This window comes from Mandrillus leucophaeus, unplaced genomic scaffold, assembly GCF_000951045.1.
Source record: "Mandrillus leucophaeus isolate KB7577 unplaced genomic scaffold, Mleu.le_1.0 Scaffold60, whole genome shotgun sequence".
NCBI classification, from domain to species: domain Eukaryota; kingdom Metazoa; phylum Chordata; class Mammalia; order Primates; family Cercopithecidae; genus Mandrillus; species Mandrillus leucophaeus.
The window spans coordinates 5,913,080-5,940,824 of NW_012106475.1; the positions used below are offsets into that span (position 1 = coordinate 5,913,080).

General features: G+C 42.1%; 1 protein-coding gene across 3 annotated transcripts in view; it reads left to right on the plus strand.

The window, feature by feature from the left end:
• Window positions 1–27,745, plus strand: part of NIN (ninein (GSK3B interacting protein)) — a 112,274-nt gene that overhangs the window by 4,403 nt on the left and 80,126 nt on the right. For all 3 annotated transcript variants that reach the window (XM_011999746.1, XM_011999749.1, XM_011999748.1), the window contains exons 2-3: window positions 7,633–7,836; window positions 22,055–22,136. In XM_011999746.1, the coding sequence (XP_011855136.1) occupies window positions 7,654–7,836; window positions 22,055–22,136 (265 nt within the window). In that variant the 5' untranslated portion in view covers window positions 7,633–7,653. The remainder of the gene's footprint in view (window positions 1–7,632; window positions 7,837–22,054; window positions 22,137–27,745) is intronic.

Sequence of the window (27,745 nt, forward strand, 5' to 3'; positions counted from 1 at the left end):
TGGAGTGCAGTGGCGTGATCTCGGCTCACTGCAACCTCCGCCTCCCGGGTTCAAGCAATTCTCCTGCCTCAGCCTCCTGAGTAGCTGGGACTACAGGTGCACACCGCCACATCTGGCTAATTTTTCGTATTTCGGTAGAGATGGGGTTTCACCATGTTGCCCAAGCTGGTCTTGAGCTCCTGAGCTCAGGCGATCCGCCTGCCTTGGCCTTCCAAAGTGCTGGGATTACAGGCGTGAGCCACCATGCCCGGCAGCTGGGGTTTTAGTTGAGGTCTGTCTGGCACTAAAGCTGTGGATTCGTTGCTGGACACACACACGTGAGAAAGAGGGAGAGAGAAAGAAGTGTTCTTAGTTCTTATTTTATCTCAAAACCATAAAGCCCCATCCAGAAGTCATTATCAGCCAAGAGGGATGGAGGCGGGTGATGAGAGATGCAGAATGTCATCCTTGATAACTAATCTAGAACTAACAAGAGTGAGATCACCTGGCTCCTTTGAATTTGACACATTAAGCAAAAGGCAAGCTTCGCTTTCCAGCACTGCTATTAACTCTGCCACCAAGTCAGGCTCCTGCTGAGCCTACTTTAATGAATAAGCTAAGCAGAGTTTATAATTGATGGCTGGCTACATCAGGGGACCCCTGCTGCTGGAAGGAGTTTATTGAATAGGTTAAACATTACTCTCTTAATTGTGCTAGCACAATTCATTTGCTGCCTTAGCAGCTCATCTCCCTACTGGGTAGAAGGAATGAGCATGGGCTTTGGAGCCAAGCCCAGCCCTGCCAGTGTCTGTCTGTGCTGCGTGGCCTTGGGCAAGTCGCTCGTTGTCTCTGAGCCTTGGTTTCTTCATTCTGAGATGTGAGCGGAAGACCCCAGGGTCCACGAGCTTTTCTGGAGGATCTGGATGGCACATTTTTATAAACCACAGGTGTGTTGTCTGGGGGCACAACTATTGCACCCTCCTCCAAGTTCAGGCATTCCAGCCTGAGCAGTCAGAAGTGGGGGGATCTGTATGTCTGGAGATGGGAGGCTGTCCTCACCCTGCCAAGTAACTGTGTCTCTCTCTGTTTAGAGAAAGAGAAAGACCCCAAGTACTGGCGAGACCAAGCGCAAGAGACACTGAAATATGCCCTGGAGCTTCAGAAGCTCAACACCAACGTGGCTAAGAATGTCATCATGTTCCTGGGAGATGGTGAGGCCCGGGGGCCTGTGGGGGTGGGGGGGTGGGGAGACAGGACACCTAGCTAGGAGCCCAGGGAGCCAGGCTGAGTTGAAGGGGGCTGCGTTGAAGGGGCTAGGGGCTCGGGAGGAAGGGTGTTTAAAAGGATGAGGGGCCAGGCTGTGGATTCAAGAGGCCTGCTCTGCCAGCTAGCCCCCTGAGGATCTGGGAGGTAAGGGAGAGAGGGGCTACTCCCTGACATTTACAGAGCCATGCCCGGTGCCAACTGCCCAAGCCTGCCTTGGTACCAAACTAGAGAACTTCTGGGTACCCAAGTAGGCTGATTGGAGAGGCAGGAGCACGAGAGACTGAGGCCCCCACTCCCCACCGCAGGGATGGGCGTCTCCACAGTGACGGCCACCCGCATCCTCAAGGGTCAGCTCCACCACAACCCTGGGGAGGAGACCAGGCTGGAGATGGACAAGTTCCCCTTCGTGGCCCTCTCCAAGGTGAGCCCCATCCCCAAGCCCAGTTCAGGTCTGTATAACCAGCATCCCCAAGCCCAGGTCCGGTCTGTATAACCAGTATCCAGGTCGAGCATCCCAACGTGACAGCAGCCAGAGGTCCCCTGACCCCCCTCCATGCCCAAGCTCACTCCCCACCTGCAGCAGCCACCCTTCTGACTTCTGACACCATAGCATCACTGTGCCTGCGTGTGTGTGTGTGTGTGTGTGTGTGTGTGTGTGTGTGTTTAGAGAGAGGGTCTTGCTCTGTTGCCCGGGCTCCAGTGCAGTGGTGCAGTCATAGTTCACTGCAGTCTTCAACTCCTGGGCTCCAGCCATCCTCCCACGTCAGCCTTCTGAGTAGCTGGGACTACAGGTGTGCACCACCACACCTGGATAATGTTTTAATTTTTTTGTAGAGATGGGGATCTCTAATTCTTGGGCTCAAGCGATCCTCCAGCCTTGGCCTCCCAGTCTTGGGATTACAGGCGTGAGCCACCATACCTGGCCTGTATATGCTTTTTTTTTTTTTTTTTTTGTATTTTTAGTAGAGATGGAGTTTCACCATGTTAGGCAGGATGGCCCCAATCTCCTGACCTCGTGATCCACCCGCCTGAGCCTCCCAAATTGCTGGGATTACAGGCGTGAGCCACCATTCCTGGGCATTTTTTCAAATTTATTTAATGTGACTTTTTTCCTGTGCATTTAAGCTTTTGTGTTATATTTTTATACCATGATTTCATTCAGAGTGATATTGTTGTGCTTTTGGTATCCAGTTAGGGGTGAGACACTGAGCAGAGAGGAGGCATTCTGACAGTAATCAGTTTGCTGCTAAGCAGCACTAGTTTTTGGCAGAAGTATTCTCCTATATAAACTCGTAAATGGCTGCAACTGCTTTTTCTATTGAGCTTTTACTAAACCTGAATTTATCCTTGTCACTCTTTCCTTTATACTGAAATTAGTCCAATATGGTGAGCCTGAAAATCTTTGCAGCCAATTAAAGTATTTGCGGAAAAGAGAGAAGAAAAAGAAACACTTTAATTTGATCATTGGCATTATTAGGCTCCAAGTTGCCAAATGGTGAAAGCTAAAGGCATAAATGGAGAGTTTTGCCCAAGTGGGGTTTGTTGGTGTTCATCACATCAGCTGTAGAGTAAGTAAATGAGTCACTGGTTGTCACTGCCTGGTCTGTGGACCCCCAACAGCTATGTCTGCACACAGGTCCAAAAGCATCTATTATGATGCCCTCTCAAGGAAAGCAGCTGAGCCGAGGGGACATGCAGACATTCCGCAGAGCTCTTCAGCTGCTGAACCATCTGGAAGGGAAATAAAAGGCCTGGGCTAGGGACTCTGGCATTGTGCATATTTATTATTTGGTTTTCACTTGCAAGACTTTGTCCCCTTTTTACTTCCTCTGGCCCAGAACAGACGTCCCCTTTAGCTGGGGTGTCATTCTTACAAGCTCCTTTCTGTCCCTTGGTTGAACACTGAAAAGTTCATAAATCCACATATCCACTCATGATTCTGGTCACACCTCCACCTATTTCGTTTGCAGTCCTATTTGGCACTGTGATTTCATCAGCTGGGGTAGTGAACACTACTGTCAGAGTCGGCAGCATTTTGGCAGCCTTATTTTGAGTTATTTGGAAGGAAAATGCTCAGAATAATTGTCATGATGGGTGGTTATTGAGTGGTAAATGTTTTGATTAATGGTTCTGTGCATCTGCTTCGTATTTAACCATCCCCCGTTAGAACTCCAAAATATTGCCCATACTGGTTTTTTCATTCCAAAAGAGTCATAAAGCCTTCTAACAATTTGATTGGAAAGGTAGATGGTGAGGAGAGGCCCAGGTTTATTATGGCAGGCTTCATAACACTGGAGTTCTTCTTTGCAATTTGGAGAATTTCTCACTCAAAATGTAACTTTCTTAATCTCTGAGTAAGATTCCTGCTTCTGGTGGGTACCAGTTAGGGTTTGACTCTGAAAAGCATTGGATTGCACAGATTATACATACTTAAGTATTTATTTAGGGGAAGTAATTTACAAATTATCAATTCCTAGACAATGCCCATTATTGAAGATATGGGACGCTTCATGATCATTTTTATATAAGAATTTATTTCTTTCATGCCCTGAATCCCAAAGCTGCTTTAGAAAAAAAGGGGATGTGTATTCTATTTGTATATCCCTGGTGCCTTGTAGGCTATAATTATTCAATAAATGGATCAAGGGAGGTGGGGAGGAAGGAACTCTGCTTCTCAATTCCAATTTGGAAACGTTTGTGGCCATGGGGTGTTCTGTGGGGATTTCTGCTGCTTAGTACTGTTCAACCGGCTGACACATGAAGGTGAGATAAGTGGTTTGCCAATGGCATCATTTCAGAGGTCTCATTCATGTGTTCTATGTGCATGTGTAGGATTGAGGGATAATATAATTGAGCGTCACAGTAGAGTTCAAATCTTGGCTCTACCTCCATTTTGTTCAAGGAGATTAGTGCTGTATCCTTGGACAATTGCTTAATTTTGTCAAGCCCCAATTTCTACATCTTGCAGGGGAAAATGAGAATATCTACTTCTAAGGATTGGGAGGATTAAATGAGATACATAAAGTACTTAGTTTAGGCCAGACTCATAGTAAATGTTCAGAAGTAATTCCGAATTACAGTTCAGCTTTCTGCTTTTATTTGATGTTAAATTTATCAATAACCTGCTTTTAAAGATAGAGGAAGCTCTGAACATTACCTGCTGCCATTATCATTTAGTAATATAATGATGTTTATGTACATAGTACACTCCCTGCCCATTCTCAGTCTGTTCTACAGCATTTCACATCTCCTGCTTTGCTTCTTTGGAGGTAGATCTGTAGATGATTCACTTGTTACCTCCTCTTCAGTTTACCACTCCTTTGTAGCTGCAGATATTCTCTTGGTTATTTTAAATTCCCTCTTGTATCAGCTTTCTCTGGGATTAGCCACTCTCGCTTGCTTGCCACATTTAACTCTCAGAACAAACCTTCCAGATGCACATTGTTATTCTCATGCTGTAATCGAGGGGACCTGAGAAAGGTTTTAGTATAGATTCTCCTCCAAAGTTCCATCCCATAGCAAGACAATGCAGCCAAAGTTTGTGAATCCATTTACTTAATTACTAGCCTATGGAATTAAACTTCAGACAGCGCTGCACGGTACAGATTGGCAGTTGGTGTTGGCTTTCTACTTCTTGCTTATGTCTAAGGCTGAAAATGCCTTTGAGAAAGGATAGGGTGGAGGAAGTGGAGGTGTGTTGGTGGAAGAAATAGACATTCCAAAGTTTTCATATGCCCACTTCTGTAGACCTTATTAAGGGTATGTTTCCTCTCAAGGAGTGATCCATACAGGAAGTCAATCCATGATATTTGCTGAATCCCTGGCGTGAAGAACAGACTGACTGTACTATACATTTGGGGGAAGATGTAAAAGAAATAGGAACGTGGAGCTTATCATTAAAGAACTTTCTGCCAAGTGGGGAGAAAAAAAAATTCTTGCACATGAAATTACTGATGAACATTTGGGAAATAATATCAACCAGTAAAAATGCCTTCTGTACCACTGACAACTTTTCACCATGAGTAACATCTCCTGGATGTTTCAGCGTGAGCATTTGTTCCACAGGAGTGGTGCTTTTCTCCCCTTCAGTCAAGCACAGTGTTTTGAGAAGGAAGGAGATGAAATGAAGAGATAAAGAAAAGAAAGCTGCCATAAAATGAAAGAGGTTTGATTTAGTGAAAATCCAATGACCTCCCAAAGAGTCGGTCATGATAGTATATCAAATTCGACACTGTGGATAAGATCAGGACTTCTCAGTACATAAGTGTTTTATTCCTCTCTTTCATTGGACAAATCCCCGCCCCTTAAAAGTAATTTTTAAAAAGGGAAGTGTTAGAATTCTTTCACTTTTGAGTTTTTAAACATATATGCAAAATCAAGCAAAAGAAGAGTCTTGCTTTTATGAAATCAGTCAGATAACAGCCCAGGGGACTGTAAAACTCAGAGTGAGACTGAGAGCTACCAACACTGAAAATCCCGGAGCACCTTGGGGATTCTCAGCAGATCTTAGTTGACAATTAACTGGTGAACTCTAAGTGAATCTCGTTAGCCAAATGTTGGCCTTGTCTAAATTCTTAACTCCTGTGGCTTTGCATAACAACTTGGTATTTCTTTTCTGAGGCTTTGATGTTTATATAACACTCTCAACTTATTTTGAAAACATTTACATAGTGATTAGTTAACCCAGCAGACCAATCCTGGGAAGACAGCCAGAGCTTGCAGCACCTTAGTAACAGAAAAACTGATAATTAGAAGAGACCTGTCCAAGACCAGGAACCTGGACCAAAATTGTGCCATGTTGCTTTACTTTAATGAGTGGCCCCAGTAAAAACTGAGCTGTGTGGCAGAGCTGTTCACATTTATCTTCTGTGTCCACCCAGTTCTGCTGAAACCCCTGGCAAGATCATGGCTCTGTTCTAGCTTGTCAAGTTTTGAACAGCTGTCTGTGGAAAGAAAGCAAATACAACCTAGAGCAACGCTGATTTGTTTTAGAAAGCTCTTTTATTTTCAGTTCTGGCTGTGTTCAACATCTTAGCTTACGTTTTTCGTGTTGTAATGATCTGCTGTACGGATGATCACCTCTAAGTTAGTTTTCTCTAAGTTGACTTGGATTAAAGACGCTTGGTTAGTGAAAGCTGCTGCTTTTTTATAGTCAAGGGACTGGTTCGGAGAGCCTTGTTGCAGATGGCTGAGGTCACCGTCCCAAGGGTGTGTGTTGTGTTTGGCATCCATTGCGTCATGGTGAAGGCACCTTCAGATGTGCAGGCTTCAGGCTTTCATCGGAAAATCGAGCACATTAAAAATGAATTGTCATGCAAAGAAAAATAAAAAAAGATTTCATTTGTAAAATACGAGCTCCTTGGAATTTTATGATGTATATTTTTAACAAAAATGACTCAGTTTTTGATGTCTCCAATTTTTTACTGATCCTAAGGAAGGTGGCAAAATGGAAAGCCTGGAGTATGGGTAGGTGAGAGAGACGGAAGACAGGTTAACCAGGCATAAAGAGGTGAGATGCTCTAGTGAGTGGAGGTTCCCTGAGATGCTGTATGATTCATATAAACCAGTCTGTGGCTCCTTTAAACCTCACTGTCTGAAAGGTTGAAATAGTGTCTTCCCTTTTTTCTAGGCAACTAAGCATTACCTAAAACTCGCTAGGACTAAAGCAATCTTCAGGGAATATTCTTCCTGTCACACCTCATGTAATTGCACCAGTGAAGTTAATTGAGTTGCTTTTTGAGGAACTCGTGTAAAAGGCATTTGGTTTCATGTAAACAGGGAGGTGGTTTTGTAGCATAGCCTCTTGCTGCAGCCCTCCAGTCTAGCTATGATGGGGGCCATCTACGCTGAATGAAGTAGAACAAATCAGCTTGGCCACGCTGATCAGTTGCAACATTGGGGCAGGTTATCTAAAGCTTGCCAGCTAGCATGGAAGTTGTGACCATACAGTCTGCTGTTGCTAACAGTTAGTTCACTTGAATAGTCTTGTGGTCTAAGTGGCTTTTCACCTTCTTAAAATCCTGGGCTAGAAGAGCTGGGAGAGAACTACCTTCAGCCTTGAGTTTGGCAGTCTGGCTGTCCGCCTGAGAACCAGGCAAGAGAGGAGGGTGTCTCCTACCGTACATGACCCCATCATTCTGGTAATGTTGCTCCCAGTGTGATCTAACCCTGTGTATGTGGCCCTGGTGTGAGTGCATGTGGGAGTGTCACTGGCTAGGGCTGGTCCTGCAGAGACCAGAGGTCTTGCTGTGGGGTGCATCAGAAACTGGGTGTTCCTGAGTATTCCCTGGGGACTGGTGGGGTACAGAGAAGGGGAATGTGCCAGGGGGTGACCACAGTAGGACTGGAGAGGCTGCCACAACCTGTCCTTGTCTCTGTCCTGCACAGGTGAGCGCTGTGGGCTATGGGATGGATGAGGTGGAGCAGGACCAGCATGAGGCCCGACTCAAGGAGCTGTTTGACAGTTTTGACACGACGGGCACAGGGTCCCTGGGGCAGGAAGAACTCACCGACCTTTGCCACATGTTGAGCTTGGAGGAGGTGGCCCCAGTGCTGCAGCAGACGTTACTTCAGGACAACCTCTTGGGCAGGGTAAGATCTGGGGAAGAACATGGGCTGTGGGAAGTGGGGTGCGGTTTCTGCCAGGGTGTTGGGGGTGGGGCAGACCACACATGTTGCAACTTGTTTCTAGCATCCTGGCTGTTACATGATAAAAAGAAGAATGTAATGGATGTGGCATCACAGCCCAGTTTGCTAGGGTGACAAGGGCCTGCTTTAATTTGTGCTCTGGAGTTATGGTGTACAGTGAGCATCTTAGATAAAGAAAAAGAGATAATGAAAGGATGTTTTCCAACTTTTGTCTTGTTCTTTGTAGTTTATTTTATTGACTCCACATTCATCACTGGGACAGAAAGGAGGAGGGTGAGATTTCCATTGAAGAGAAAGAAAATGCAGTAAGAAAGCTATTGTTATGACTTTTACTCCCAATGAAGCTATTTCTTCTGTGGATTATTTCTGGGTGAAGCATTAATTAAACCTTCTACTCAGGAAATAAGACAGCAGGGTAAATAAATGCAGTGCAGGTTCATTTAAAACCCAGCATGACTTGCTTCCAGCAGGGATGTGTGTGTGCATGCCAGTGTTAGCCTCTGTGTTTGATGACAAATAGTCATGTTATTACCATAGATCAAGTCACAGATATGAGTAAGGAGTGAGAGAGGGTCTTTTTTTTCCTCTTGCCAATGGTGGATATTTGATCTGCCATGACCTGAGATTGCCTTCCATTCTCATAATTATAACTAATAGCTTTTATTTTTTGCCTTGTTTATAATTAATAGCTATTTATTATCAATAGCTTTGTTTGTATGGCTTTGAGTCAGATCTCTTGCTGTTGGATTTTAGAATGATTAGAGAGAAAGATGGACAACACTTTTTACACTCTGTTGCTTCATTCTGGTTTTTATCACGTATAAATTGAGGAAGCAGTCGTGAGGCTTAACTTTATTCTAATGACTGAACTTCCTTTTCTTCATTTCATTTTTGCTGTCTTTTAGCTGACAAGGGAGGTAAGTGACTTCAGATATAGTACCGTATATTGGCTTTCTGTAACCTAAGACAGACAGTAGTAGCCATCATCCTGAAATTAATGTGCAAAAGATGATATTCTCAGGCACTTGGCACATGAATGTGATGTTAAATGGGACTCACACTTGGAAAAAAAATGTGAATTCTTTGCAAAAACTGGAGCCATTCTTGGCCTCTCATGGGGGAGGGAGGGTTAGCTGTCTATAAATACATGTGGTCCCCATAAAAAGCTAAAAATCTTCCTTTAATAATCTTAAAATGAAGCTTTGAAGATTGAACCATTTGCTCCTCCGCATGTCATGCAGTCACATAGTTTCCAGTTCTGCCTCAGTCTTAGACCCTGTGGGGAGCAAAAAAACTGGCATCTCCCGGTATGGTCCTTGGGGATCTCAGTACCTTTGATGTCTAAAGGATAGTATCAATGGGCTGATCTGTTTTAATGCTCATTAAAGCCTGAAAAGGCATGATACAACTAAGGTTTCCTTGAGTGGTGTTCTTAGAGCCTGCATAAATATGGAATGCCACGCCGTAAACAGACTGCACCTTGGCAGCAGGTCAACAGTTTGCTCTCCAGATGTTGCACATCTTTACCTTCATTTGGTAGACTCAAACAGGGAATAGTTATCGATTGATTTGTTAACAACTTGACGCTACCAGCCTGCTTTTGACGCTTGCTATTTGCCTGAATAATGAAAACTTAAGTGGTCTATAGTGTGATATTTACTTAGTGAGCCAGTGATAAAAGTTAAATAGATGGATGCATATTGATTTCATGCGGGAGGTCCCTGGTGATGGTCTTGAGAGTCGGGGGTTGGCATGAGTTAATGCACTACTGTTAAATTTGCATTTTTTAATGAAACCAAATTATTCTCCTCAGATGATCACACAAACTTGGCCATATGCTATTAAGATACTCTATATGGTCTATAATTTTAAATTATAAGATAAAATACCATAGGATTCACTGGAGTCATCCAAGTATTATCATTTTCATGATGCATACAGTAGGGATTATAGTTGTAAAATTATAAGTGTTTTTTACTGCCAGTCATCTTTCTTCTCTTTAGAAGATATTTCTTTAGAAAAATTTATAAGGGTTAGCAGCTTGGTTTAATTAAAAAGAAAGAAAGAAATGGTAGCATAACAAATCTGTATATATTAATCTATTCATTAATTCAACAAATATGTATTGTGTATGTCCTGCCTGTGAGGCATTCCTGTAGTCTTATGGCATGGGGTCTGTATTAGCCCATTTTCACACTGCTGATAAAGACATACCCAAGACTGGGTAATTTATAAAGAAAAAGAGGTTTAAGGGATTTCCAGTTCCATGTGGCTGGGGAGGACTCACAATCATGGGGGAAGGTGAGAGAGAATGAGAGGAGGAGAGAAACACCTAATGTGGTGGCAGGCAGGAGAGAATGAGAGCCGAGCAAAAGGGAAAACCCCTTACAAAACCATCAGCTCTCGTAAGACTTATTCACTACCCCAAGAACAGTATGGGGGAGACCACCCCCACGGTTCAGTGATCTCCCCCCAGCTCCCTCCCACAACACATGGGAATTACGGGAGCTATAGTTCAAGATGACCTTTGGGTAGGGACACAGCCAAACGATATCAGGGTCTAAGTTATTAATATTTACATTTACCGTAAACTACAGTTTTCCATTAAGTTGGCTTTTGGCTGCATTAGTATCCATCAACTTCCTGGATGCTTCTGGCTTTAATTTTGTCTTTTAAATCTTAATGAATATAATTTTTAAATCAAATACAACTTCCAAGTTTCCTCTATGGGACTTAGGCTGAATTATCTTAATGAATATAATTTTTAAATCAAATACAAATCCACCTTACCTCTATTGGACTTGGGCTAAATTACTCCTTTTTTTCTTGAAAAAGAAGTACGATGAAAAGCATTGTCTCGCTCAACCAGGAATACAAACATTGTGTATTTATTTTTACATTTTACAACCCATCTTCAAGAACTTGGTTTTTTTTAAGGCCTAATGTTTAACAGTTGTTAATGAAAGTCTCACTCTTAAATCAACTTGCCATTTCTATGTTTTTTACTGATAGGTCATTTCCCTCCAAATTATGTTTCAATTCATTTGTCTTGCTTTATAGCTTGAAACCATATTCACCTGAGCAAGGTGGTTACTGTACAGGTGTTTAAAATGCTTAAAGCTTGTGGATTCCTGATTTGAAGGAAAAGGGATATTGCCAATATGTGTTTACCACTAGATTATGAAAAGAGTTCCATCATATCTCTGTCATCAGTTAAGCACCTGTCAGCTAGGTGAGGCCTCATCCCAAGGGGCTCCTCAAGACACTGAAAAACTTACAATCTAGTCGGGTAATATATATGACAAATGAGTAGCATGGGGAGCAAATCCTACGAAAATCTAAGGGAACCATGAACCAAGTTTTATCCAAGCAATCATATTAGTTGTAGATGCTTAAATGAAGTGTTTCTGCATACCTCTCTATCTCCTTTATTAGAAATCAGGACATGAAGCTAATTTGCCTTGGTTTTGTTGAAATATTTAGTTATATCCAGTGTTTTTCTTTTTTTTGTTGTTGTTGTTGTTGTTGTTGTTGATAGACAGTCTCGCTGTCACCCAGGCCACCCAGGCCACCGTGCAGTGGCGCAATCTTGGCTCACTGCCAGCTCCGCCTCCCGGGTTCATGTCATTCTCCTGCCTCAGCCTCCCGAATAGCTGGGACTGCAGGCACCTGCCACCACACCCGGCTAATATTTTTAGTAGAGACGGGGTTTCACCGTGTTAGCCAGGATGGTCTCGATCTCCTGACCTCGTGATCCGCCCGTCTCGGCCTCCCAAAGTGCTGGAATTACAGGCATGAGCCACCGCGCCTGGCCATATCCAGTTTTAAAAATGCATTCTTGGCCAGGCACGGTGACTCACGCCTGTAATCTTAGCACTTTGGAAGGCTGAGGCGGGTGGATTGCCTGAGCTCAGGAGTTCCAGAGCAGCCTGGGCAACACAGTGAAGCCCCGTCTCTACTAAAAATACAAAAAATTAGCCGGCGTGGCAGTGGGCGCCGGTAATCCCAGCTACCTGGGAGGCTGAGACAGGAGAATCGCTTGCTTGGGAGGCGAAGGTTGCAGTGAGCCGAGATGGCGCCATTATTCTCCAGCCTGGCGACAGAGCGAGACTCCGTTTCAAAAAAAACATTCTTTCCTTACACAATATACCAACTTTGAGACAAAACAGCCCCCTGAAGTTCTGAAGAGTTTCATTGCTATATTCTTAAAATGGATTTGGATGCTGAAATACGCTATGTCCCTGGCACACTTTAAAGTGAGAATAAGCCTCCAGGCAGCAGAAATCACCATTGGTTTCTAGAGTACCATAGATATATCGACTTTGGTAATCAAAGACGTGTTGAAATTTTTAGTATTAAAATTTAATAGCTGTACAAATATATATAACTCAATTCTCTTACATTTCTGAAAGGGTTTGAAGTTCTTTGATAAATTTCTTGATTAATTTCAGGTGGTGGATTTGTTTCCAACTCGAAAGCTTTTTAAGATTTCTTTTTCTTATATACATTTTAATCATTTGAAGTGTAAATCGAAAATGGAGAAGAACTTTCTTGTGGTGCTTATTTGGACTTGTTCTCTGTATGCAAAATTACATTCAATATTAACTGCCATTAGTTTGTAATAGTGGTCCTGCTGATGGGGTTGTCATTATATAACTCAAACAAAAGTCAGACTGGTTGTCTCTGACTTGTGGAAGGGAGGCTAGGGAGACTTAAACCCGCGGAGGGAAATGGCCTATACTGTGGGAGAGAAAAGATAGCTAGGAGGAGGTTTTTTGCATATATAGACTTGGATCTAATCTCTAACTTTGAACTCGTAAGGGTCTGTGGTTTCCCATTTATAGACAAGAAGACCTGATTAGGAGACTGCTCAACTTGCTTTGACTCTGTATTAATGCTTTCTCATCAAACTCATTGCAGCATTAAGTGTGTGTTTGTGTACAGTACGTCGCTGTGTCTGTCAGAGATGTTTAGTGTGACAGAGATCAAAAGGGAGAACTGTTGGGAAGGCCTGGACTCAGAACGGCAGGAACAAGTGCTAAATGACCATTCTCTTCTACCGACCTGGTTTCAGAATGTCTTATTTCTACGATTAGGGACGCTCATTAGATTTCATCATTATTTCATGGATACTTTTATGAGTAGCTTCCTGTCTGGACAGAGGGGACTTAAAGTTCTTCAGTGTCTGCCTCAGATTTTAGACCTCAGAGTTCATCTGTCTGACAGAGAAACCTTGGCTTTTCCAAGGTCAGATGACTCATTTGAGTCAGTACCAGGATAGGATCCTAGATTTCCCAGCCCCTGCATTTGAATATGTATCTCCACAATTTCCTCAAACTCCAAATTTGCAAAAGTGAATCTCCATTCCTTCACCCTGCTGCCCAAACACTACCAACACCACATGCAGATAGTATACAGTTAGAGCACAGGCTTTGAAGTCAGTCCTGGATTCAGGTTCCCCTTCTTGTCACATTTTCTTTCCCTTTAACTTTTAAGCTATGGGGTACATGTGCAGGATGTGCAGGTTTGTTACATAGGTAAATGTGTGCCATGGTGCTTTGCTGCACAGATCAACCCATCGCCCACGTATTAAGCCTGGCATCCATTAGCAATTTTTCCTGATGCTCTCCCTGCCCCACACCTCGCAGGTCCAGTGTGTGCTGTTCCCCGCCTGCCCCCCGCCCCCTACCAATTAGTCCCTGTGTTTTCATTGTTCACCTCCCACTTATTAGTGAGAATATGCGGTGTTTGGTTTTCTGTTCCTGCTTTAGTTTGCTGAGGATAACGGCTCCCAGCTCCATCCATGTCTTGCAAAGGACATGATTTTGTGCGTTTTTGTTTTGTTTTGTTTTTTGACATGGAGTCTTGCCCTGTCGCCCCAGACTGTAGTGCAATAGTGCGATCTCAGCTCACTGCAGCCTCTACCTCCTGGGTTCAAGCGATTCTGCTTCATCCTCCTGAGTAGCTGGGATTACAGGTGCGTGCCACCCCGCCCAGCTAATTTTTTGTGTCTTTAGTAGAGATGGGCTTTCTCCATGTTGGCCGGGCTGGTCTCGAACTCCTCGTGATCCGCCCACTTTGGCCTCCCAAAGTGCTGGGATTACAGGCCTCAGCCACTATGCCAGGCCGATTTTGTCCCTTTTTGTGGCTGCATAGTATTCCATGGTATATATGTACCATATTTTCTTTATCCAGTCTATCACTGATGGGCAATTGGGTTGATTCAATGTCTTTACTGCTGTGAATAGTGCTGCAATGAACATATGCATGCATATATCTTTATAATATAATGACTTATATTCCTTTGGGTATATACTTAGTAATGGGATTCCTGGGTCTAATGGTATTCCTGCCTCTAGATCTTTGAGGAATCACCACACTATCTTCCATAATGGTTGAACTAATTTACACTCCCACCAGCAACATAAAAGTGTTCCTTTTTCTCCACAACCTCACCAGCATCTATTGTTTCTGGACTATTTATTGATTGCCATTCTGACTGATGTAAGATGGCATCTCATTGCATTTCTCTAATGATAGTGATGTTGCACTTTTTTTCATGTTTGTTGGCTGTGTGAATGTCTACATTTGAGAAGTGCCTGTTCATGTCCTTTGCCCACTTTTTAATGGGGTTGTTTGTTTTTTTCTTGTAAATGTGTTTAAGTTTTTTGTAAACTCTGGATATTAGACTTTTGTCAGATGGATAGATTACAAAAATTTTCTCCCATTCTGTAGGTTGTCTGTTCACTCTGATGATAGATTATTTCGCTATGCAGAAGCTCTTTAGTTTAATTAGATCTCATTTGTCAATTTTTGCTTAGTTGCAGTTGCTTTTGGCGTTTTTGTCATGAAATCTTTGCCCATGCCTATGTCCTGAATGGTGTTGCCTAGATTTTCTTCTAGGGTTTTTATAGTTTTGGGTTTTACATTTAAATCTTTAATCTACCTTGAGTTAATTTTTGTATAACGTGTAAGGAAGGGGTCCAGTTTCAATTTTTTGCATATAGCTAGCCAGTTCTCCTAGCACCATTTGTTAAATAGGGAATCATTTCCCCACTGCTTTTTTTGTCAGGTTTGTGAAAAATCAGATGGTTGTAGGTGTGCAGTCTTATTTCTGAGTTTTCTATTCTGTTCCATTGGTCTATGTGTCTGTTTTTCTATCAGAACCATGCTGTTTTGGTTACTGAAACTTCGTAGTACAGTTTGAAGTGGGTAGCATGATGCCTCCAGGTTTGTTCTTTTTGCTTAGGATTGTCTTGGCTATTTGGCTCTTGCCACTTTTTAACCATATGAACATGTTATCTTAAATACTCTGAGCCTCAGTTTTTTCATCAGTATAATGGGAAGACTATTTCCCTTACAAGAATGTGATGAAGGTGGACTGAGATTTGTGTGTATCAAAGGCTTATCATAGAGCCAAGGACACAGTTAACTTGCTGTATCTGGCTGTGTGCTCCTTTCTCCTACCCTCTACACACCTAGAATGACTCTTTGATAAATAGTGACTCCCTAGTAATGATTTACCGGGAAACATGGTTAGAGTGAAAAATAGATTTGCTAGAAGTTCCTCTTGCATGGTGGTGGTTTGAATTCATTTCCATCTGTAAATAGGATTCCTTGGATCAGTCTTGGAGTACAGCTTCATATAGTTGCTTTAGGTTTTATAAACCTACCTTTTAAAATAGCCTTTGCCTCTCTCTACATTATCTGCAGTAAATGAATATTAAGTTATAATATTACAATTTAATAAATGAATATTAAATACAGTAATATTAAGTTAACAATTCAAGTTACAATAACCTGAATACTTGATTTAGAATAAAATTGAAGTGTATCTTTCATTACGAAACTGCCTCTTTTTTAGTCTATGTCATTTCTCTTTGCATAATACTGTAAGCACTTTCCTGTGCATTGACTTCTGATAAGTCCATATTTCTGTAGCCATTTCAATTAACACAATGTTTTGAATCTTCTTTCATTAATTTCTCTTGATATTAGTAAAGACAAACCTACTAAGTTTGTATTAGTTACATAGACCTTTGTCTCGTTTCATAAACTCACCTGGTTTAGAGCTAGCTTGAGTTCTCCCACCTGGGGTCTATTTCCAGTAGTGCCTTCACACATGAGGAAACTGCATTTGATCTCCACGATTGCACGAGATGGGTTTATGCAACATTAGTTTCCTTGTTCCACTTCCTGTTACAGGGTTTGTGTGTGTGTTTGGTTTGAAGTTGTTTCTTGTGTGATGCTTAAGTTCTTTTTTTAAAAAAAGCAAACTGCATTTCTAAAAAAAGCATTCCTGTGAAATGTGGAGAGGAAAAGTGATGAGGTAAATTTCTCCCAAGAGGTGGTGACACATGACCGAAAATATCAGACTTGACCGGTCTTCCTCTTAATTTAGTTTAAATGTCATGTGTGGTTTTCATCAGTCGTGTAGTTTCCCCATTGCTGCAAACTGCCCTTTGAGGCATACAAGGTAGAGGAATGCTTGCAAAATGAATGGCAGCAATTATTATTCAGATGAAGAGGTACCAACCAGTGTATACACAACTCGGAAACTTGTTACCTTGTGAGACTTAATTGTATTGTGTATGTGTGAAGATTTCTAATTTTTAACAAAATACAGTAGTAAAGCTGCCTTGGAGGAGAAAAATGGTACTTAAAACTTTGCAGTTACTGAACATAGTTAGCCCACCGGTGGGGGGCGTTCATCAACATTTCGGTTCTGGGTTGTGCCCTAAGGGGCTTTTCCACCACATCAGTGTTCATGAGCATTGATGGAAAATAGCAGTAGCCTCCTCCACAAGAGAACTATCTCTTTGAAAGATGAGGCATTTACTGCTATTTAAATCCAAGGGCCCAGTGTCTACACTTGCAAGAAGGAAAATAAAGATCAATGCAAGACTTAAGCTGCTCTAATGGTTTGGACCAGCTGCTGTGTGGTGTGTGAATTTTCGGACTTTTTGTTGGGAAAAGAGGAATTCAACCAAGTAGATGTTATTGGGCTATGAAGAGCCTCTGAGTTAATAATCCTGTTTAATCTTTTGTAGAGCCCCTTTTCATCTAAAATGAGGCCGATTTACTACATCATAAGTAACTTTTGGAAACCTTTAATCTCTGTCTGTGAAGATTTTAGAGAATTCAAGCGTTGCAAAACTGTCCCTCTTTTCCTCCGTATTGGCCAAGTAGGACATGCTTGTTTATCAGAGGCCCCTACCAGCTTTTGTCTCTCTCAGGCATATACCAGCTTCTATCTTGTAGTTACTAATAAACCTTCCTCTCTTTTTCCCCATTCTACCCTTCCACTTTCTGGAATCTATGGGGTAACTGATAAACTCCTTGAGGGCAGAGGTTATATGTCTTCTTGATCATGTATCTCCTGATCCTGCCTTATACCTGATGTGTGCTTTACACCTGATGGCTTCGTGTGAAGTTGAGGATTTGACTTCCAGCAGCAAGGGATTTCCCTGAGGGGTCAGACCAAGAGGGAAGTGGGCCTGAGCCAGGCAGGCTTGCTGGGCTCTGATGAGTCCAGTCAGAGGCCTGGTGCATGCCTTCTCTACCTCTCACCTTTCAATTTTGAGGTAGGGTCTCTGCCTTGACTGTGTCACATGGATATGGTGAGATTCAAATGACAAAATGTCTAGGAAAGACTGAACCTATGATAATACTGTCATTCATCTAGCATTATCCATGACCCACATTCATAAAAAAAAAACTTTTTTTTTTTTTTCAGAGACAGAGTCTCGCTCTTTCACCCAAGCTGGAGTGCAGTGGTGCTGTCTCAGCTCACTGCAATCTCCACCTCCTGGGTTTAAGCAATTCTCCTGCCTCAGCCTCCCGAGTAGCTGGGACTACAGGCACCTGCCACCACGCCCAGCTATTTTTTTTTTTTAATTTTTTTTAGTAGAGATAGAATTTCACCGTGTTGCTAAGGCCGGTCTCAAACTCCTGAGCTCAGGCAACCTGCCCACTTCAGCCTCCCAAAGTGCTGGGATTACAGGTGTGAACCACCGCAAAAGCCCATAAAATTGTTTAATAGCTGGATCTTTTACCCCATTTAATGGTAGACCAAAAACACAAAAGGTTGACCACTGGGGATTCAAAATTTTAGTTTTATCATATACAAGAGTGTATTAAACACAATTAGATTGTTCATGATCATTTCAAATCTCCTGACCCATGAGTTTTTCTTCTGTGTTATAAGAGTAATACCCTCAAGGCTGGGCGCGTTGGCTCACGCCTGTAATCCCAACACTGTGGGAGGCCGTGGCGGGCGGGTCATCTGAGGTCAGGAGTTCGAGACCAGCCTGGACAACATGGTGAAACCCTGTCTCTAGTGAAAATACAAAAAATTAGCCAGGTGTGGTGGTAGGCACCTGTAATCCCAGCTACTCCGGAGGCTGAGGCAGGAGAATTGCTTGAACCCAGGAGGCGGAGGTTGCAGTGAGCCAAGATTGCGCCACTGCACTCCAGCCTGAGCAACAAGAGCAAGACTCCATCTGAAAAAAAAAAAAAGTAATAGGTTCAGGATTCACTTAATGAATCCTTGCCTCAACACTAAGCATGGATACATGCCCCAACACCAAACAACCCCAGCCTATTAAGTTTTTGAATGCACATGTTGTCTTTTTTTATAGTTTATGTAGTTTTTAATAGAGTTTTAAAAATATGTTTGTAAAGTATAAGAAGTATTATACTTTATTTTTGTTTGAAGGAGGATAGTTAATGTCTTTCTTCAATCTCAATATGTCAATAATTGCTTCTTTTTATTTTTTATGTTTTGAGATGGAGTCTTGCTATGTTATCAGGCTGGTCTCAAACTCCTGGCCTCAAGCAGTTCTCTGATTTCAGCCTCCCAAGTAGCTGGGATGACAGGTGCACGCCACAATACCTGGCTGATATGTTAATAATTACTCCTTGTACTTTTAGCTTGGAGTGACCCTGTCTTTTATTTGCTGCTTCCAATCTAGTGAGTTGGGAAGCAGGATTATGCAGTTTATAATAATCAGGTAGAGTAGGAATGTAGAAATACTGAGCTGGTCCTGTGGCATTTTCTATGGGAAGAGTGCCTGGGCTTTATGGCACCTCCCTCAGCTTTTGACCCCCTGTGTTTCTTTCCTGGTTGTCTGCTGTACTCCAGATAGGTGAGGCTGTGAAATAAACTCCACATAAATGAAGCTTTTACTGTCTCAAAAGCTTGTGTATTTGTCATACCATATTTAAGGTGTACTTAGGCCTCATGTAAAGCTGGAAGTGTATTAGAATCAATTCCAGATTATAGATGTCTTTGTCATTTGTCAGGGAAAGTAAAATTGAGGTACATGGACTACTGAGTGACCTTCGAACAATGAGTTGAACTATGTCAGGACCAAATTCAGGAAGGTTATTTCCAACGGCCTCCATCAAAACTTACACCTTTAGAAGACCCGGGGAGACCCACAGAGTCAAGTGTAAAGGATCTGAAATCCTCCAAACACCTTCCTTTTGAAAGAGAACCTTCTTTATGTTCAACTTGTAACTCTAGCAAGGAGAGATTTACATTTCATTCAGTCCCCTCCATTAATATCCTTAAAAGAGAGAAGAAACCTAGAGTTACAGGTCCCTAAATATAGCAAACTGGATCAGTTTCTCTGATGCTGGGCAACTCCACAGATCCCGGAGGAGAAGGCAGGCCCTCGGACCTCCCTGCTGCCGCCCCGACAACTCACCCTTGGCTATCTCGGTCTCTCTCATAGCCATTAGCTTTGCTTGAAAATATGACCTTGATTCTTTTTTTTTTTTTCTTTTGAGATAGAGTTTTGCTCTTGTCACCCAGACTGGAGTACAGTGGCTCGACCTCGGCTCACAGCAACCTACGCCTCCTGAGTTCAAGCGATTCTCCTGCCTCAGCCTCACAAGTAGCTGAGATTACAGGTGTGCGCCACCATGCCCAGCTAATTTTTGTATTTTTAGTGGAGACAGGGTTTCACCATGTTGGCCAGGCGGGTCTCAAACTCCTGGCCTCAAGTGATCCACCTGTCTTGGCGTCCCAAAATGCTGGGATTACAGGCGTGAGCCACTGTGCCTGGCCATGGCCCTGATTCTTTATAAAAATGATGGGAAGAGTCAGTCACCCTTATTACTATACCTATTGGTACTATTAACTACCACTTGCTGGGTATCTTACAGTCCCAGGACATTCTTGATACTTTACCCAATTCTCATTTTATCTTCCTAACACAGGGAGGCAGTATTATAAATACCATAAAATACGTGCAGTGCTCTTAGCAGCTGCCTGGACTCTCTGTGACATTTCCTGAGACTGTGAGCATCGTGGCACAGGAACTTGTCACTCTCATTCACTACGGTGTCACCAGGGCCAAGTACCTGGCATAGAGCAGCTGCTCAATAAATATTTATTGAATGAATAATAAGTATCAGTTGTTAGATGTCCCCAGTTTTCCAGACAGACAAACTAGAGCTTGGAGAGGCTTTGTAACGTCGCCAATTCACATCAGGCAGTGAAGGAAGAGCTAGGGTTAGAGCCTGGACCCACCTGGCTGTAGAGCCTTTGTGTGTCCTCCTAACCCTGCTTCTGGCTGCTCTGAGAAGAGTGAATGATTCTGTGGAAATTTATAGATGCCTGTCAAGTGGCCCTGAGTGCCAGAGCTCTTGAGTGCGTGATGTTTGTGAACTGGCTGATTGGGAAGCTGGCTTTGCCCATGTTAACTGGAGCCTATTTTTGACTCTGGGACAGTAGCAGGACCTGACCTCCCCTCCATCCCCCAGGCTGTTTGAATGTGAAACCTAATTAATGTAGCCTGCCTTTCCACAATCTTTTACCCTTTCAAGGATTGTATCTCCCTGGATCTTTAGCAGGTGCCTGGTTTTCCTTGACAGGCTTCTGCTCTGGCTCGTTAGGTTATGTAGATTTTTTAAGTCTGTATAAAGGTAACTGTGTGAGGTGATGTATATTTTAATTAGCTTGAATGTGGTAATTATTTCACATTGTATACATATATCATGCCATCAAGTTGTACACCTTAAATATATGCAATATAATGATTTCAGTAATTCCAATCAATCAAAACTAACATAGTAGAGAAATCACATATATTTTGGGGAGAATGTGGTAAATTGCAAGCAGATACAATTTCATGACATATAAATCTCAATGGATTCCTCTCTTGTTTTGATTTGCACAGATAAGACATGATATGATTTTTTGTCCACTGTTTCAATAACTAATGAAATTTGCTGCTTTTGTAAATTTGATTTGGAAGTTTATCTGTCACCTATATTAAACCTCTGGGCAGTGTTTTGTCATGACATCCAAAGAGACCCATCCCGTAACAGTACAAATTACAAATTTACCAATTTTGCATTTACATGGGGGTTCTGTGTCAATAGGTGCCACATTATCAAACTAGAATGTGATGAGAAGACCCAGGGTGAGATTACAGACATTTAAGTTATAGAATATCCTTGGCCATAAAGAAAATGCTTTTACCTTTTCAACAAAGTCATATCCTAGTTCTGCCTATTTACTTAAATAAAACTCAGGTTCTTTCCAACTTCAATCAAGATAACTCTATTTTTTAAGAATTCAGGGAAATACTTCTTAAGATTCTGTTATCCTTTGTGCATCTGCTATTGATTTTTGCTTATTTATGGAGTCATAGGGGTCTTGGGAAATAAATATTATATACCTTCCCCCAAGGAAGACTCTATTCAAGTCATCCTCAAAAGACAGCTTACTCCCTTCTAGAATATCTCAAGATATGGCAGCGTCTTTGGGACACCATTACATTGGATCGTTTGCTTGGGAAGGCTTTTCTAATGTCTAGCCTAACATCTTTCTCTTCTGGTCTTGTTCAGAAAAATAAAAGGAACTAAGAGTTTAAAATATATCTTTTTCTGAGTTTATAAAGAGGATTTTGCTATATAGCTTTTTTCCTTGGGGGTGAATAAATATTGATATGAGTGTTTATGGCACCAGGTGTCAAAATGATCAGCCTATTTTCCCTTCTGTCTTTAGAGAAATGAAAAAGGCAACAAATTGGGTTCTGACTCATTTCAAGGCTGTCAGGATGGGAAGAAAACAGTTCTGGTACCTTGTAGATAGGTTTGCATGCTTAGAGCTGTGGAAATTACTTTAAATCTATTTTTATTTTTTTAGGTACATTTTGACCAATTTAAAGAAGCATTAATACTCATCTTGTCCAGAACTCTGTCAAATGAAGAACACTTTCAAGAACCAGGTAAGGGCACTCACTCTCCTTCTCTGCATTCCCCTTTAAAAGTTATCCAGGGAAGAATCTGGGGACCTTGAAGCATGTCTATGAAGGATTGGGGACATCTGCCTTTCACAGATTGAGCAGTTATTTTCAGTGACTTCTCTTCAATATTATCAAAAGCTTTGCAGCTGTTGAACACTAAAATGAGACTTCTCTACTACAGCAGCATAGTATTATGGAGAAAATAATTGGATTGTTTCTAGGCAATATGTCAGATGGTGTGGCAGTAACTCATTCTTGGAATGAGTAGAGTGAAGCTGAATGGTAACTGCTTTCATCCTTATTTCCTTTTACGTGGAAGGATATGATTTGGGGAAATTTTTTCCCGAAGGTAGAAGAGTGGCCAGTGTAGAGATAATTTTACTTAGTCGTAGTGAGTGGATAATGCTCTGCTATAGACATTATCATATTACATTATAATTATCTGTCTCCTCCTCTCAAGTGATAATTCCTTGAGGACCATGCTGTTCATTTTTGTATTTCCAGTGCCTAGAAGAATGCTTAGCATGTAGTAAGTATTCAATGAACGTTTCAAAATAAAAGACTTAGTATTGTATTTCACTGATTTTCTTCTAAGCACCGTAGGTTGTAAGACACATTGTTATTTCCTGTATCTCTAAAAACAAAAATTGTTGCCAATTGTAATGTAAAATGACATTAATTGTAAATTTTCATTTCAGAGTTTCTGGTGTGTGTGGCGGGGGGTGTCTTCAAATCAATGAAATATGATAGATGTATAAAGGGGAGTCTAAACACTGTGGAAATTTGTATTACAGTACAGTCTGGTTTTATCAAATTACTGGTTGCCGCGGTTGGGATAGGAGTTGACTACAAAGGGGCATGAAGGAATCTGGGGGACAATGAAACTTTTATATCTTGATGGTGCTAGTAGTTACAGGATTGTGTGAGTTTTTCCAACCCAGAGACTTGTGCAATAAAAGGATTAAATTTACTCTGTGTACATTATGCCTCAATAAACCCTACTTTAAAAAAGAGAACATCAAAAATATGTTCAGTTTTGAAACTGAGGATAAATCATTAACATTTTGTCACTACAAGGAGTCATTCAGTGTGACCTATTTAGGTGAGGCACAGATGGAAACTCATTTCTCACCCTTGCTGGGTGATCTAGTTCTTCATCCTGCCCTCTGAAGTGCTCTAGATTTGTGTTGTGTGGATGGACCCTACCTTTAGCAGTGTTTTAGATTCTGAATTGAGTCTCCCCCTTTTTCGGTAATGGTGACACCCCTAGCAATGTTATTCTTAACTCTGACCCTTGATAGAGCTCTTTAGAAGCCCCCAGTGAGCCTGAGGGAGGTTATTGCATTCTTGAAATTTTCCAGACAAACATTGGCGTTTCCACAGGTGACCACTGCTAGAACACGGACTTTTGTCTTTTCATGTGGTCTCATTTTATTAGTGTTTTCACTTTTTTAAGGTTGTCTGTCATGTTGATAACAATGGTGCAACATCTAGGGGGCCTGAGACATCTGGGGGGCCTGAATAGAGCTATGGTGATATCACCACCAGGGTAGATATTAGCTAACATAAGCATAGGTCATATAAGCATAAATTCAGGATTCTGTGTGCTGATAATGTGCTTTTATGTGGATTTGGAACCAACCGTCCTGCTGCTAATCCACATGATCCTCCTGCTGCCATTTCTTCAAAACCCATACTGTCACTGTCACCTGCCAGAAACTTATCATAATAAATATACAAATTTATAGTGACTACAGATGTGAAGAGTCCTCACCCAGAGTTGTACATTGCTGGGATCCAAGCAGTAGGATAGGCTAGACCAAGCTTGTCCAACCCACGGCCCATGGGCTGCATGTGGCCCGGGACAGTTTTGAATGTAGCCTAACACAAATTCGTAAACTTTCTTAAAACATTATACATTTATGCATGGACCTTTATTTTTTTTCTAGCTCATCAGCTATCGTTAGTGTTAGTGTATTTTATGTGTGGCCTAAGACAATTATTCTTCCAGTGTGGCCCAGGGAAGCCAAAAGATTGGACATCCTTGAGCTAGACAATGGCTGGTTGAGCTTGGTCACAGCCAGGAAGTAAAACTGATAAATCTAGCTCCAGATGGTGGTTTCATAGTTATGTGTCTGCCTCACTGCTATGCAGGCAAAGATCATAATTTGGACAAGTCTTCCAGGACGACACATGGAAGGGATGTTTCTAGTTTTGCTGTGTGCTCCATCCTTTGAGTAGGCAGTAAGTCTTCGTCTCAAAACCGCCCCACGTCAGTGTAATGCAGCGGAAAAGTACTTATTGATAGCATTTCTTGTAGCATTTCTGACTTCCCTAACATTTGTCCTGGCAGGATAAAATCTAGGATTGAGCCTGCGCTTTGAGACATGAGTCAGCTTTTCCTCCCACATTCCCTGCTTTGTTCCTGAGCATCTCTGCTTTTTCTGTCTTTTGCCAATTTCTCCTTGGCCCCTCCAGTTGTTCGTGGGGATCATGCAATTCTTTCCACTCAGACATTCTTCCACCCACTCTAAAATGTGACTCTTAGCCAGGCATGGTGGCTCACGCCTCTAATCCCAGCACTTTAGGAAGCCGAGGCGGGCAGATCACTTGAGGTCAGAAGTTCGAGACCAGCCTGGCCAACGTGATGAAACCCCATCTCTACTGAAAATACAAAAAATTAGCCAGGTGTGCTGGCAGGCACCTGTAGTACCAGCTACTCAGAAGGCTGATGCAGGAGAATTGCATGAACCCAGGAGGCAGAGGTTGCAGTGAACCAAAATCACACCTCTGCACTTCATCCTGGGTGACAGAGTTAGAATCCATCTCAAAAAAAAAAAAAAAAAAGTGACTCTACCCTGCTGCAGGCAGACTGGTTTGGCTGGGCAGAGACAGAGGAAGTAGGGTCGGGATTCGAATGCAGTACATCAAGAGGCCACCTTCATTTACCTCTCCGTCTCCCTTTATGGAAGTAACTATCCCTTAAATCATAGATCATACCATGTTTAGGGCTGGAGAGAACCCTGCCATTTCATCCATGAGTAAATAGAGGCCCAAAGAGGTACGTAGCTTAATTGAAGACTTACAGCTAGTGGCGAGGAGGGTGCTTACACTGTATCACCAAGGGATGTGATTCAAGGAGGCTTTAGGTTGAGGATTTTAGCTTTCAGATGGGTGAACCAGTCCTCAGTCAGTGCAGCCTGGCCAAAAGGGTCTGACAAGTGGCCAGAGGCAGCAAGGAGGAATGCACAAAAAGCAAGTTTCACCTGATCGTTAGGGACAGGGATGCCCGTGTCCTCTGCATTATTTGGCTGGTCATGCTTAGCTCATCTTAAAAGCGACCAGGTCTGTGTTTTTGTTTTTCTATCGCCCAGGCTGGAGTGCAGTGGTGTGATCTTGGCTCACTGTAACCTCTGCCTCCCGGGTTCAAGCAATTCTGTGCCTCAGCCTCCTGGGTAGCTGGGATTACAAGCGCCCACCACGACGCCCGGCTAATTTTTTTGTATTTTTAGTAGAAATGGGGTTTCACCATTTTGGCCATGCTGGTCTTGAACTCCTGACCTTGTGATCCACCTGCCTTGGGCTCCCGAAGTGCTGGGATTACAGGTGTGAGTCACTGCACCCAAGCAGGTCTGTGTTATTTTTGTCTTGCCTTTTTGAAATCAATGGAGATGGTAGTCTTTGAGATAAAAGGTTGCCTTTACACTATAGAAGGAGACTGAAAATAATAGGGGGGGCCATAGTGCACAGCCTTGGAAACCAAGAGGGTCATGAATTGATATTTTATAACACCAAAGCTTTTTATAAATATCAGATATTGTACCAGACTATAATATAGAAAAGTCAGCTTGATTTAATAGAGCCACCCTTGAGTAAGGAGTTAGGAAATGCTGGTTCTGTCCCTCTAATCAGATGATCTTATATATCATGACCTTAGTGGTCTTTGGTCACCTCGTATGTGAAAGTGGTTGTGCTGAAAAAATACATAAAATCCCTTTCAGCTCCAAGATTTGATTGTGTCGCCTCCTAATATCTAAATGGCATTATCCATATCTGTGAAAAATGCTAGCCTTGTGTTTGTGTAAGATTTTACTTAACATTCATTGAAACTATAAAGTTCTTCTTCCTAAGGACAAGTGCATAGTATATCTCATGTTTTTATAGCCTCCTAATAAAAGGCAATTGTATATAAATTCTATGGAAACAAAGCTCCATGGGATTTGAGAAGAGATGAAATGAAGTTATTATTTCCATAGTCTTGGGCTCTGCCATTTGTAACTCCTCCGAGGTACAGTTTCTTTATTTTTAGAATCAGGAGATATGGACTAGATTATTTTCAGCATCTTTTTAACTCAGATATTTATAATTCTAAGACTCTTAGAGTTTTTCCCCTAAAAAGCAATTTTTATAATAACAACAACACAGTGAAAAATATTGAAATTCAAATAAAGGCAGAAAAATGGATTGGGATGTAGGGAGTCTTTTGTAAATTCCAAACTAATTAGCATTGCCAGTGGCATAATTCTCTCATATCTATGTGTACAATTTAATTTTTAAATTGTTTTTCTGGAATAGGAGAGGGGCAACAACTTAATTATTAGCTTTTTATTCAATTTGCCGTGGCTTTGGATTATAGGATTTTTGTAATGGAAATGCTGGCAGAAGCTCCAAGCTACATGGCATCAACATGCCAGCTGGATCCTGTCTCCAGAGATTTTGTCCTCGTTTGATGCATCTTGCATTAGATTTCTGTTCTTTAGTAGATGTTAGCATAATGCAGGAAGCCCTTTCTTCCTTGATGTGATTCATTGGAAACGTCTCTTTGTTTATTTGTGGGAAAAACTCAGGTTTGAAAAAGCCAACTCATTAAAAAATAGGACCAGGCATTGTTTTGGTGCAGATGATTGTTTTATTGTAACAGACCTTCCTATTTTCAAGGACTGCCACAATTGTAATTATTTTCTTTATATTTTGAAGAAGTGATACATACAGTTAACAGACATTTTTTCACTTACTCAGCAATTGTGCCTTGAATCAGGTCTTATGGCCTGTCACTGGGCTAGCTGTTGATTTCGGTGATTGAAGAGTTGTGTTTATAACTATGTTCAGAGGCCTTGGGGTAGGCTCTGAAGTCGGGCTGAAGTCCCTGATCTTAGGAGGTATTACACACAGATGGCCCAAAGGCTTGTTCTGTTGTCCTCTCTTGGTTAAGTAAGATAAGTAAGAACTTAGTCCCTGTTCTGTTGGCGTCAATGAAATGCTAACAGTGAGGACCAGAAGTTTTCTCCAAGAGTTAAAAGCAAAACAGGCTGGGCACGTTGGCTCACACCTATAATCCCAGCACTTTGAGAGGCTGAGATAGGTGGATCACCTGTGGTCAGGAGTTCGAAATCAGCCTGACCAACATGGTGAAACCCCGTGTCTACTAAAAATACAAAAATTAGCTGGACATGGTGGCAGGGGTATGCAATCCCAGCTACTCGGGAGGCTGAGGCAAGAGAATCGCTTGAACCTGGAAGGCAGAGGTTGCAGTGAGCTGAGATGGCACCACTGCACTCCAGCCTGGGTGACAGAGCGAGACTGTCTCAAAA